The following is a 14,619-nucleotide window of genomic DNA, read 5'->3' on the forward strand; positions in this document are numbered from 1 at the left end:
TTTTTTGTTGACCGTTTCACTAAATGGGTTCCAGTTAGCTTCCAGCGTAGCCAGCGGTAATGCGGATTGGAGCGGATGATATGGTGGCTATCATGGGAATATGATCGCTGCTTGTAAGGTTATCCTGGCTGATGTGGATATCGTGGTAGGTTTTACAATTCCCAGGTAGTATCATAGCTGGTGTGATCAGAACTGAGTGACCTTTTATATAAAGGTTGAGAAGTTTGACCCTAGGTGTTGCGTGCCGAAATATTCAGTTGGCTTTGATATATTTCAGCCTGTGGTGTTCGTGGTAGAATGTCCCAAGTTTGTATGTCTAGCTGTAACATCACCTACGATATAGGCTGGCTCTGGTATCTTCAGGATCTTATAATGATGTGGTAACATAAGACATCCCCGTCTTGGGCGATTTAGATTATAACAATATCAACTGGGCTGATTGATGTCGTTAACTTTATTGATAACATGTCGGAGAACCGAAAGTCATCAAAACCTTCGTTATGTGAGCTGCTCCTGACAGCTATGGCCACACCTGCCTGCAGCAACTGGTCGTAGTGGTTCAGTCAGAAGATTAAATATCTCGGGATGTTAACTGAAGTCTGGCATGAGACACCATGGCTGTTTGTCAGAACAACGTCTGGTTTTTTCATCATGTATGCATATATAAGGCCAAACTGCCTGTTAACCCAGAACTGCAACTTGTGATGAATTATCTTTATTACTGAGGTATACCGGGTGAAAATTATTTCTTGCTCTTATTTTCTCGTCGGCGCCTTACTGATCCATGGGTGAGTCTTGGGTTAAGCTGGAAATTCCTTGTTTGTTATTGTAAGGTTGAGAGTTTGTGCATCGTCTCGTGATGGGCCCGGGATTTCCTGAGAGGCTGGTGGATCTGTGGCTGGCTGAGGGTCTACCTGTGTGAAGGGGGACCTAGGTTTATCTATAAGTGTTGGACAACTTCAGAAGGAAGATGGAAGAGGTCATTATCATGGCCTGGAGACTGTAGGTAACTATCCACGTATGGGTCACGGTCGTTACGGTAGGTGCCAGATGCGTCTCGGTTTTGACCTGGGAAGTGTACTTGATCTGTTTGGTTCAAGACCGACTTTAAAGCGCTAACTGTTTAAGTTAGAGTCTTGTCTGCTGAATGTTTGGTGGTGCTTTGTGGCAAGCATTGGATGGTATAGTGTTCTAGCTCTTGTAGGTATGAACCAGGGACTCTTTCCTCTTGTTAAGACACAAACTATTGTGTTAACCATTCAGTGGTTCTCGTACGGATTCAGGGATTTTGTGACCTGCGAGGAAGAGAGGTCAGGCCGGATGCTGTTTCGGTACATTTGGCCTCGTTTATCCTTTATTGCCTTTTTCTTACGATCACATTTCACTGTTGTGGCTGGGTAACCTTTTGTTGCAATGAAGACATTCTTGGTCATTTACATGTTATACTCTGCATATTGAGCACCTATGATCAGGTTTGTCACAGTACGCGGAGGTTTGGGCATCATTTGCCTAATATCTATAGCAGGTCAGGAAGACAAATCGTTCCGGTTCAGTTTGCTGGCCAGGGATGCGTCGATAGTATAGTCTGGGTCCATCCTGGCAAGCTTGAGCAGCCTTATCTACCGAGTCAGACTGGATCTTGTAGTGTTCGATCTCGGGAATCAGATTACGCTAAAGACGTCTGCCCAGGTGTTGAATTCTTCCTATGTTATCTTTGATTTGTCATAGTCCTGTAGGGATCTGGTGTGCTGCAGAAAGATGGATCTGTGACAGTAGATGTCTGGACGACGTTGAACTGTAAATCCTTCTTTAGCCAGTGCTTGGCTGACGGTTTTGTTGAGCATTGGATCATATGATTAATCCTCACTGAGGCAGAGAGTTGCTTCTCCTAACCTGACTGTAATGTCGACGAGGAGTATGTTCTTATGAGCGAGGAACTTAGTGATCTGATTTTCCTGTCCTTCTGACTTTGTCCATTGTCAGCGTTTGCCTCGGTTCTGAATGCCACTCTCATCCCTCAGCCTGTTGACTGCCATCATGGACGTGAAATGTGCCTGCCTGTTGTAGCATAGCTGCTCCTAACGTAAACCTGGGCTTGCAGGGGAAATACTAGGGTTAGAGTGCACCACACTATCATGAATTTAGTTTTTAAGAACCTAGACGGGCGGGTGTGTCTTCACGATAGAGGTTATGGCGAAAAAAAACTATTCCAGGGGAGAGTCTGAGTCTTGGGGCCAGCAAGGGTGAGAGCATAGCAGAGCAACGATGGAGCGGGTCAGGGGAACGTCCGCTCGCTATCACAGACAGTGAGAGAGAGAGAGTCCCCTCGAAATTATGTTCTCTCTCTCTCTCTCTCTCACACACACACACACACACACACACACACACACACACACGTACGCACGAACTTGCAAACATGCGTGTACACATAAATACATTGATCAAAAGACTGTTATAGACACGCTAGATGCATTTCCTAAGATAAACAAAGAAAATTGCAAAATGTGGTGAAGACATGAGAAAACGACCATTAATGATCGATTTATGAAGTCTTGTAGGCTGGAGGTGCTTAAACAGGCTAAGAAACTTTCTAACAAGGTGGAAGTCATCAAAGTGTACAGCAAGGGCAGTAGACCGAAGAAGAAAACAAGAAAGAATAGATCTGGAAGGCCGAAAAGAAAAGCAAAGAAAAAAACAGAAGACATCGAGAGAGGCTAGAAGGTGAACAGCTTCGCTACTACCTCTAAAGAGATCAGGAATGTTTCAGATGAGGCAAACTTCTGGCCTAGAAAATAATGTATAAGAATGTGGACGGACTGGCCGTTCATGGAAACAAGCCGAAGTTCAAGGACCGTATTAGAGAAACAGAGCCTGAAACTATCAGAGTGGTGGAGACAAACAAAGAAAAACTTACAATAGAAATAAAATCTGACCCCAATCTGTCCGATGGGATACGTGATTACAAGAAAAGAAAGGAAAAAGGAAAGATAAAGAGACTTAACTCTCGTTTGGGAGAACACTAAGTTTCAGTACATGTTGACAGATAGCCCACTGAAGCAGTGTGGAAAGAAGAGAGTTACTTTAAGAAGGATTTGCGTAATGGTGTTGATATTTGATAATCGTCCAGTGAATTTTCATGAACCTGAATAAATGTTTACTGAGATCACTGAGAGGAAACCAGGAATGTGCAGGAGGCGGTGATGGATGCACTGTCCAGAGATGGTAAAGTTCTAGTGATGGGAGATATCAGTCATAAAGGAAAAGACTGGCAATATGCAAGTTATTTAAGCATATAGAGAAAACTTTATGCTTTGTGTTTCATAGTTACATATAAAGCTTACAGATATCACTCCTTAGGTTGTCTGTATGCTTTTCTACTCCCACCACATTCATCTCCATGATCCTGATTATCCCCACTACCATACACAGCATCGAAAAGACCCAGAAGTCTGCCGCTGTTTGTATCATTTTGTATCCCCTTGTATGTAAAATCAAAATAGATATGATACACACCATCTTGGAAAAGTAATCGCGATACATTCGAGTCTGTCTATTATGGTAAATATGGACAAAGAAACATTAGAGAGGAAACCAGACTCGTAAAGCAGATATGGTCGATGATGAAATCACACAATCAGACAATGTAATTTTGAGAGTAAAGTTCTAAATGGCTTTTCGTCGCCAAGATATTGATGACTATAGTGGAAAATTCAGTAAAATCTACAGTGAAAGACCTTAGGCTATAGTTACTTGTAGCTACAAATAGAGGGGATATACAGAGGTGAAAGATACCAACAAGAATCAAAACTTAGTGATGTGCTGTGGCGAAAGTACAGGCAGCGTTGAGAAGGTATGAGAGGGCAAGGAATGAGTACAGTACAGTACAATGAATGCAATAACTATGGAAGGACAGAGAAACTGTAAAAGGAATGTTGTAGACATGGCAGTGGATAACCCAAAACTTCACCATAATCTCATCAGGAATAGATTGTCTGTTACAGAGCAGCTAATAAGCTTAGGGATCCACAGGAAAGATTACTTTCCTTGTGTAAGAGACAGAGACTTGAGACTTTAGCCCCAGCGCCAGCGAGATGGGGTGGAGAAGAGGCCTTGTGAAGCTTTGAAATAACGAGAAATGACAGAATACTACTGGAGGGCCTTCACCCACATACTCATATGGTCCCTGAACACCTTCCATGTCGTGAATGTGTCCCTCTCTCCTCTCTCTGTCACCAACTTGTTGTCAGTGTCACTCCTTCTCCCTGTCGTGTCCTCTTCCTGTCCTTGTTTCATGTCTACTCTGTCTTCATACGCTCATTCAGTGTTTCATTCCTTTCCAAGACCTTATTATCTTTGACCTCTCTCCTTCGTATGCCAACCCATCTGTCGCATTTCACTTCTGTGTCTGTCGTATTGCTTTATAGATTCATCTGTCTCTCGTATCTGTGTCGTACGTCACAGTTGTCTGTCCTACCCTCCTACGCCTCCCTGTCGCACGACTTTCTCATGTCTCTGTCTCATTCCTGTTCTGTGCTTATCGCATCCCTTGTGGTCCATCTGAGTCTATCTCCCCTCCCCGCTTACCGTCGAAGTCCAGGGTTCCGGAGCCGTCCTCGTCCACCTCATCAATGATGCCGTCCAAGTCCTCCTCCGTCAGCCTGTTGTCCAGCTCGCGGAGGATCTCCTTCAAGGTGTCGGTAGTGATGTAGCCGTTACCTGTTGGACGAGGTTGTGGACAATGTTCACTGTTCAATGAAGTCCTTCCCAAAATTTTCTCAAGGAAACTACTCATGAATCTCCCTCATTTTCTGTTGTATATATATATATATATATCGTTTCAGAAAATCTCTAATGGAACCTAACCAGGCAGTACAGAAAGAGAAATTTGTTTCAAACTAAACTTCATTATCTTTGACGATACAAAGAATGTCCCATCTCTTCGATTTCTTAAAGTAAGTGAGCGGGACAAGATTAAAACCCAAGACTCCTAACTGAGCCAGACTTACCGCCCTTGTCATAGATACGGAAGGCTTCTTTCAACTCGGCCTTCAGCGCCTCCTCGTCCTCCTCAATGAGGAACTTAGCCGCCAACTCTACGAACTCCTCGAACTCCAGCTCACCAGATCCTGAGGATGGAACAAGAGGTTATGTTTGTGGTACAATGCGGAGGCTTATACGACTGAGATAAGCTCATGAAATGGGGAGAAGAAGAGGACTTAGCTGTTCAGTCTGATACATAGTCTCAGATACTTTCACTCATACAAACATAACACTTACGTTATCAGTAGTTTCGCATATACCTTAATATTCATCGAAACCTCACTTGAAAATATCATTTCTTAAAGCTTTACAAGCTGCTTTCTTGTGTGCTCAAGAGGGATGACCTGTGCTTTGCGCTATCTACACTGTCTTATGAGGCCAGAAGTGTCGCAATCTCAGTATATCAGAGTCACACACCTGAATTTCAACTTTATAATCTAAAAGCCTTATAAAGCGACAGAAAGATGTAAGGAACAAGGTGAAGTAAGGGCTTTAGTTCTTTTGTGTGATCGTCATTTGCATTGCATGGTACGACGGGGAGCGTTCCATCAACCCTGTGTACCATATACCGTGTTCAGCCCAGTGACAGAAAGTCGTCTTCATATACCGTACGCGTCCAGTTCATTCTATCCACAGCACGCCTCTGACCCTCCTGAATGCTCTGGTCCTTCCATACTCCAATCAGGTCTCCACCTCTCCCTCGATCACTCCTTTTCTGTCACGGATATCCTCTTAGTCAGTCTTTCTTCAGTCTTATACCAGAACCTTTTCATCACACTCTGGTCGACCTTCTCAATCAGTCTGACTGTAGTACCACATTTCTTTCTACCTCTGTCATTCCTAATGGATTCAGCCGTTCTTTCACATGTCATCCTTAGGCAATACACTTCCAACACATCCAGCCATTTTCTTTCCTTTGCGTCATATGAAACCCTATCATGTGAAAACCGTAAGTGTGACATACAGTTCACTCTCCGTCGTCAACTATTACCTATCTTTAGAGCAAAACACCTGGACAACACTCCTCTAATTGCCCTGAATCAATATTTGTTCCTAGTCAGTTAGATGCTCTGAGCTTGCCACCATCCTTTTAATCACCACACTCCCGTGCACCTTACCACGTAATGAACATTCACTTTTGCCTCACTTTCATTGTCTTTAAGCAAGGGCACAATGCTGCACAAGCGCCAGTCCTCAGGTACCTCACACTGGTCCATGCTGACAGTAAACAGTTTGACTAACCAATCAAAATCACCGTCACACCCATTATTGAGAGACTCAGCAGCAGTCCCACACACTCCTGCTGCTTTGTCACACTTCACCTTGCGTAAGACCTTCACTTTCTCCTCTGTTTTCACCCCATCATTGGTCAGGCCTCTTTCATTAGGCATGCCACTCCGCTCCAAACACACCACATCCGCCTTCCTGTCATACACCACATTTAACAGTCCTTCAGAATACTCGCTCCATTTCTTCCTCACATTTTCTCTGCCTGGTGCTCACTTTACCATCCGATCTTCTCACTATCAACCCCACTTCTTCCACCCATGCTACTTCCTCTTTCCCCCTAAACCCACCACAAGCTTTCACACTCGGCTTTACCAAGAACTGATCAAACACTGCCTGCCTTCCCTTTTAGCACGTACACGTTCAACAACTCCTCCAGTGTACGCCTGGGAATTAACACATAATTCAGTAATACCCTTTGACCCATACTAGATTAAGTCAGGTTCTGAGGTCAGATTGGGTGGGCTGATGAGTCGGATTGCCTTGGATTTAACATTGTGACGTATGCAGATCTACAACCTCCCCGATCTGACATCAGTACCCTATACATGGAAGAATCAAAGTCTTCGTATGATAGCAGCAAGTGTGTAGAAGGAGAGAGTCTGTAGCATTTAAGTAAGGTTCCCAGTTTCTAAGAACTAGACTTAGCCATTTGTGTAATGTGTAATTTCCAAGACAGATTAGATGTTACAGAGATACAATGTATGTGTATAGTGTTGAGTGGCGGAGTTCGAGAGCCCCCAAAGGAGATGGAAAAGCGGCAAGAGCTTTTACATTGAGCAATGTGGCTAAACTGAGTTTTAGAGGCGTTGTATTTTATAACTCGGTTACGTCTACTGAACTGAAAATCATGTCAAAATGTTGACTCATGGAAGTAGTTGCGACAAGACGAGAGGTAAACTGAGAAACGAAAGAAGAAGCAGCTTTGAATGAAGTGAAGTGGTTCGCTTTTGAGAATATTTGGTGATTTGTTGCAAAAGAAAAAAAATCTTTTAACAAGATCAAGGACTGTAGAAGACAGTGCAGAACCCTGGGGGACGCCAGGGAAATGTGGATTCATCAACATATACCGAGAGATCGGCCAGAAAGGAGGCTAGATGAGAGAAAACAGTGTGAAGAAGGAAAGCCAAAAGAAGGGAGCTGGCAAATCAGTCGCCGTTGCCACATACTGTCTGAAGGTTTCCAGACATTAGAAATACAACATAGGAATTTTCCAAGTCTCTCAGAGAGGAGAACTTGACATAAACAAAGTGGAAAAGGACATCACCGGTCAATCTTGTGGCTTTACATCTTCTACGATAGAAATCAGAGGGAAGAATGTGAGATTCGAGACGCGAATACGGACTGAAAATTGTAAAGCCATTGAGAAATTTAAAACCTTTACAAGTGGTAGAATTCAGTGGCGCAGGATGATAGCTAGAAGGATTAAAACGTTTGTCATTTCCTGGGAAAGGCTTTATCTCTGCATTTAACAAAAAAGAAATCTTGGAATTTAGACATCACTGAAACAGACGGTCAAACAAGGGTGCAAATCTAGAAGCAAAGTCCTTATAAACACGACTGTCAGGAGGAGAGACAGCTATAGTACAGCGGGGGAAGGAAGTGCGACACAAATAGGGACAGACGCCTTGGGCTGAAGATTACGAAGACTCATCAGTTGAAGAAGGGAAGGCGTTACTCTTACAGGGAAGGAACGCTTTGCCTTACATATTCGTAGAAATTTTGGTTAGAGAGGAGAGCTGAATGTGAAAGGAATGGGTTTTTTCCCAGCTCTTCCCAGAATAAGAATGGTTGAGCCATGGATTCGAAGAAGATATAGTCTTATAGGAATATGAGATATATATGCCTCTTTATCCGCAACAATTACTTCTGCCATACACTCAGTAGCGTCGCCCAAAGGAAGGATGATGGTTTGAGGAGTTTAGAAAGTCGAAGACAGCTAATAAGTTTGTAGAGTTAGGGGGACACTAGGTGAAACAGAGATAACTAGCAGTAAATGGGAAAAATCTTTGGCCAGATGACAAAGTTTGAAGATTCAAAGTTTTTGAGATGTGCAACAGGCGTGTTGGTGTTGGCATAAGCATTGGACTCGCCTATGAAGTGAAATCATGACTGAAAGCTTTTGCTGGTTGCAAAGTATGGCATGGAGAAGTGGAAAACTGATTACCACGATAGAGTTTGGATAAGAAGTCAGGTGGTGGAAGATTGATCTCTCTATGACCTGGAGGGTTAGTAGTGGCTGTGGAGGCAACTCTAAAACCTAGTCTCAAATTGACTCTTGTTTATCACTTTGATCTATGTTCCCTAAGGAGATGAATATGTGACCATGCATGTAGTCATGATCGAGACATATGCCAGTGAATCTTATTATCTATCTACATTAATAACCAACTCCATCTCCACATTTTCGAGTGTTAGACCTTAACCTCTAATGTACAGAAGACAGACACTCCAGTCTAGGAGCATGATGACCTCTGAGTTCGACCTTACCGTCCTCGTCAGTCTCGGCGATGATCTCCTGAAGGTTCCTCTCGGAGACCTTGACGCCCATCATCCTCAAGATGGTGCCGACGGTCTCGGGGGTGATGTAGCCCTTATTATCCGTGTCGAAGGAGTCGAAAGCCTTCTGAAGAGCTGGAAGAAACTACTAGTGTGAGTGTGTTGGGGTGAGGATCTCCAGGAGGTGTGGGGCTTGGCACAACGTTCGGGTAACGACATCAAGTGCATCAATGAGTGTGTGTGTGTCAAGTGTAACCTCGGGGAATCTTAGTGCGTCATTGACATAAGTAAGAACTAGATATAAGACTTGATTCTAAGTGTGTGTTTCAGGGGAGCTAAGAGCAAAAATATTTATGAGGACAGAAGAGGAGGAGGAGGTGCACTGACATCTTTACTATGACGGTACGAGCCTTTGGTGCAACGGTACGCACCTCGAATACGAAGGTACTGAGCCTTGGGTATGATGACCTGGCCTTTGAACCTAACTATGTAGGGTCAGGTCAAAAGCCACTGCATCATGCTTAAGGGTCGTAGCGTCATGTACGAGGGTTGTACCGTCGCACTCAAAAGACATGAGTGAGGGGCAGAGGAACGTGTGCGTAACAGATGAATCAAGAGGAAGAAAAAGACACAGATTACAAAGATGCTGGGTTGTGGTACGACACGATCTAGTGTTCAGTTCAGAAGTCCTACCCCCCTTACTACTAACCCCATCAATAAAGATAAAAACAATTATGATATCATTTTTACTGGACAAATATAACACAATGGATATCAACAGAAGATTGAATAAAATTTGTGAAGAACATTTCATTATGATAACACAAGATTTTTATCAGATTTGTCAGCTACCTCAGTACTGAAAATGAAAAAAAGAAAAACACATCTCACTCACCTGGTCCATTATTTGCAGGAATGAATAACAAAGAATAATAAACAAAAGAGAATGATTGTTATCAACAAAAATCGAGTTAAGAAAAAAAAATAATTAGACAAATATCTTACAGACAATAATACTTCCTCGATCGTCCGCGTGTATTGCTATCTTCATGAGCTACGTACGTATACGCCATACGTATTCATTAAATGGTATTCACATATGGAAAGTGCCAATGATCAGTCTGTTTTCATATACCAACAGCATCAGAATACCGTTACTCTGGCAACAAGAGTTGCTTTGATAAAGCTATGGAGCATTGATGTGTATAATTTTTGTATACTTTCAGTGATGAAAGTTATTGTAGATTTATTGCTAACTGATTCTTAGTTTGTGATCATATATAAAAATATGTCTGATTCTATGATCTTTAGTTACTGATGTTCATAAGACAATAGTTCATTGACCTATAGGTCCAACAAAATGCATTAATATACATTACTTTTTTTATCTAAACCTCAGGAAAAAAGGCATTAATTAACTCCTAAGGATACGAAAAGTATCAAAACAAAATCTTTGAAGGTCAAATAAAGAAAGAGATGAATGAAATATCGACCTCATTCTTTTTCTTCTTTCTTTTTTCATTTTTTCTACAAGATTAATCAGCAGGTCTCTTCAATATGAGTATCATGCTTACTTTTAAAGTTATACAACCGCTTTACTCTCACAACTTCCACTGGAGTTTTGAGCGGAGACTAAGACGTCGAACTGACTTTAGTTTCGTCACTGTGAATCTTTTTTTTTTTTCCATTGATCGTGACCCACTATGGAAGGTCATAACCCACTGAAGTATTGAACCACTGTGGAAAGTCGAAGGTTTTATGCACTGTTGTACGTTTATGGACCCACTGTTGAAGGTTCATGACCCACAGTGGAAGGCCATGACACACTTTAGAACATCACAACCCACTGTGGAACCTCACCGCTTACAACTCTGAACTTATGAACTCGTGTTCTGCTTCATTTTTGATATGCTAACCCTCTTAACGAACATTTAGATTCCACTGATGTAGATATGTTAACGTATCGAAAGTTCACCATGAACATTATTTTACGGAAGAACACGTGAGCTAATTTCAAATAAACGATTTGTTTGGATGAGACAGGTGCAATTAGAATTCTGGTCTATAACGATATTACACGGTAGTTTGCATATGAACGACCACATGAAGCGTTATGTCAATGTAAAGATGATTATTAAACATCTCTGGCCCGAGATCGAAAAAAAAATGGAATTGAATGTTCATAGAATGATTGGAACTACCACTCAACAATTTACATACGGTGAAACTTAGCTCACAAATGAGAGACGTCCGGAGGATAACATACCGTTTCATAGAGCAGGAAGTACTAAAAATTAGGTGCTAATATGCTTCTAGAAATTTAGTATCATTAGACAAGAAAAATCAAATACTGATAGAGTGCGCTATCTTTTCGGAGTTTTTTTTTCTGCTGTTGAGAGAGAAAATATAAGAGATGGTAGGCATGGCAATTGGCACTAAATGGGAATAAATGGGCTAAATGAGTCTATTAACAGCTGGGGGTAAGGGAAGAAACAAGAACTGGTCTTAAGGGGGCACATGACATCTGGAGCTAAGGGATGGGCTAAGGGAGACACAGATCTAGAGTCTAGGGGGAGAGAGATAGAGAGATGTCAGCCAGAAGGGAAGGGCAAGAGGTGACATTTGAAATGAATGAGACAATTCCAGTCATGGGGCTCCTGCAACTTCGAGGCTGCACTCCACGTAGGTGCAGGGTAAGTTAGACTCCTATTGAGAGAAAAAGAAAAATCCTAGCACGTTCATTGACGATGACATAGCCTAACAGGAGTACCTGGCGTTTGAAACTAAAGGTTGGATGATTATAGACATTTCCAAAGTGAAAGAGATAGCTAGCGCTACTTGGATACCATGGACACCCAGAATATAGCTGACTTGCTGGATTAAGGGGGAGTTTACAGGTCTGGAGGTGAGAGGTATGACCCCCAACTAAAGGGTGGGAGATAATAGTTGGAAATATTTAGATACTGATCATCCATAATTTGCAGGGCAAAACCTAAACCCTGGATTTGCAATGGGAAATACTACCTAACAATCGGAAGATGCCAGCCGTTAGAAATAACCGTTAGATGCCTGTTAGAACTTAAAATGCCAAAGAAGGAAAGACTTTTCAGTGAGATTAAATGGAGGAAAAAAAAAAATTGGCGATAACTGTCCAGTAAACATAAAAATGGCGAGAGTGTTCAGCCAGCAATGAGGAGGTCAAGAGAACTGGTGACAGCCCGAACTTTGGAGGGGTTTATACAACACAGATCAGAGGGAGGATGAGTAAGAGGCACAGACCGCTCCCCATCTGTAGGGGAGCACTATCATGGGTCAGTCCTGTGTAAGGTAAGTCCAGCGAGGGAGGAGGGAAGAGAGGGTTGAAGGCTCCAGCATCCCTCATACATACCGTCTATCTGATCGGCTTCAAGGGAGTCCTGCAAAAATAGTTGTAGTGTTAGTGGGGCAAAACAGCCGTGACTGTGGCACAGAACAAGGTTAAGATAGTACAGCCGTGACTGTGGCACAGACAAGGTTAAGATAGTACAGCCGTGACTGTGGCACAGACAAGGTTAAGATAGTACAGCCGTGACTGTGGCACAGACAAGGTTAAATGGTTGTAGCCGTGACTGTGGCACAGACAATTTACATACAGTGAATCTAGGCTCGCAAATGTGAGACGTGACTGTAGCACAGACAAGGTCGAGAAAGTATGGCTGTGACTGTGGCACAGACAAGCTTAAGAGTGAACAACTGCGACTGTGGCACAGGCAAGGTTAAAGGTACAAAATCAAAAGAAATAAATGAAAGTAAATACCTGCGACTGTGACACAGACAATGGTAAAGGTACAAAATTAAATGAAATAAATGAAAGTAAATACCTGTGACCGTGACACAGACAAGATTAAATTATTGTATTCGTGACTGTCGCGCAAAGTCAAGATCCTATAGACATGAATATGACACAGACAAGGTTAAGAGAGTATAGCCGTGACTCTGGCACAGACAAGGCTGAACATCTATAGCCGTGACTATGGTACAGACAACAGTAAGATTGTATTCTGTAACTGTGGCACAGACAAGGTTAAGAGCATATAGCCATGACTGTGGCACAGGCAAGGTTAAGAACATATAGCCATGACTGTGAAACAGACAAAGGTCAAGATCATATAGCCGTGACTGTGGCACAGACAAGGTTAAGAACACATAGCCATGTCTGCAGCACAGACAAACCGAAGATCATATAGCTGTGACTGTGGCACATACAAGGTTGAGAACACATAGCAGTGTCTGCGGCACAGACAATGTTAAGAACATAAAATCGTGACTATGGCACAAATAATGTTAAGATCATAAAACCTTGACTCTGGCACAGAAGACGTAAGGAACATTTAGCCGTGACTGTGGCACAGACAAGGTCAAGACCATATGGTCTTGACTGTGGCACAAACAAGGTTGAGAGCATATAAATTTGACTGTGGCACAGACAAGGTTAAGAACATAAGGCCATGACTGTGGCACGAATAAGGTTGAGAGCATATAAACTTGACTGTGGCACAGACAAGGTTGACTAAAACCATTTCATAGTCACTAAAGACTGAAGTGATGATCACCAGTCATTGAGATATTAGAGAAAATAAATTAAGCAAATATAGCAAATAATATAAATGTAAATGAAAGAAAATGACAAGTTAAGTGAGTGACGTAAAATAAATTTATAAAATTCAAACTTAAATACACAATAAGAACAGTTTTAAGCATTAATCATGAGCAAACAGGCAAAAATAAACAGAAAAAATGGAACTTTTACCATACAGTAAATGAAACACTTTGTTGGTGTGAGTGTGTGGACGGACTCCATGTGTTTTAGGTAATTAGGGTCACTGAGTGTGCTGAAGTTGCACAAGGATCAGTCTTGCAACCAAATTTATCTCATATATATATATAACATACAAACCTCCAACAGCCAGGTTCGAACCCGGGACCCCTGCGTTGCAGGCGGGAGTGCTACCGATAGACGATCGTAGCTTATCAGTAGCACTCCCGCTTTGCACGCAGAGGTGAGGTCCCGGGTTCGAACCTGGCTGTTGGAGGTTTGTATGTTCTGTGAAAGTGCGCGCACATACACTTTGTTCTTATATATATATATATATATATATATATATATATATATATATATATATATATATATATATATATATATATATATATATATATATATACTGTATATCTTGATATACAGCCTCGCATTGACTTAGAAGCAAAGCTACAACGGAAAACGGGAGTCTACAGCTGTCAGATGATACACACTTGACTCACTGGTAGATTGAAGCGCACGTTTTACGCTTCATAAGTTCGAACAAGAAGATTCGTCGTAAAATGAACTCAGTTGAGATATTTATATAACGTAATTGAAGAGATAAAAGACGACTTCAAGCCAAGTATGTATGACGTAGAAACACAAAGACAAATGATAATTTCGGTTTCACAAGTAAAGGGCGTTGGAGGTGACGTTTGAAAAGCAATTCTCTTCTTTCTTTAAGTTTCCTGGTGCGGACGAACGTCCCCACATTGAATAATGTGTTCAGGTTTGAACACCTTAAGTGAAACAAAAGACAGAATAAAGTACAACAGCTGCGAGATACCAAGAGGATTCCCGGACTGTGAAACAGATCTTATCTGCTTGACGACTTCGACGTGTCCACCTCAGAAGAGAGAAGATTAAGAAGTGATTTTAGGCAAGCATTCATAATGATCAAAGGCTTTGGCAATCGTGAGATAAAGCGACCACTTATAAAGACTAGATCTGATACA

The 14,619-nt window shown here is 42.0% G+C and overlaps 2 protein-coding genes across 2 annotated transcripts in view; both read right to left on the reverse strand.

Annotated features, from left to right (window-relative positions):
* LOC139750844 (troponin C) overlaps window positions 1–14,619 on the reverse strand; it is a 209,430-nt gene that overhangs the window by 59,535 nt on the left and 135,276 nt on the right. The gene's annotated exons all lie outside the window — the stretch shown is intronic.
* The window catches only part of LOC139750845 (troponin C), a 28,387-nt gene that overhangs the window by 5,228 nt on the left and 8,540 nt on the right, over window positions 1–14,619 (reverse strand). Inside the window, exons 2-5 of the mRNA XM_071665635.1 lie at window positions 12,215–12,242; window positions 8,818–8,961; window positions 5,007–5,126; window positions 4,585–4,716 (exon numbers count right to left, since the gene is read on the reverse strand). Coding sequence (XP_071521736.1) covers window positions 4,585–4,716; window positions 5,007–5,126; window positions 8,818–8,961; window positions 12,215–12,242 — 424 coding nt within the window. The remainder of the gene's footprint in view (window positions 1–4,584; window positions 4,717–5,006; window positions 5,127–8,817; window positions 8,962–12,214; window positions 12,243–14,619) is intronic.

The sequence above is a fragment of the Panulirus ornatus genome, chromosome 10 (assembly GCF_036320965.1).
Source record: "Panulirus ornatus isolate Po-2019 chromosome 10, ASM3632096v1, whole genome shotgun sequence".
Taxonomy (NCBI): Eukaryota; Metazoa; Arthropoda; class Malacostraca; order Decapoda; family Palinuridae; genus Panulirus; species Panulirus ornatus.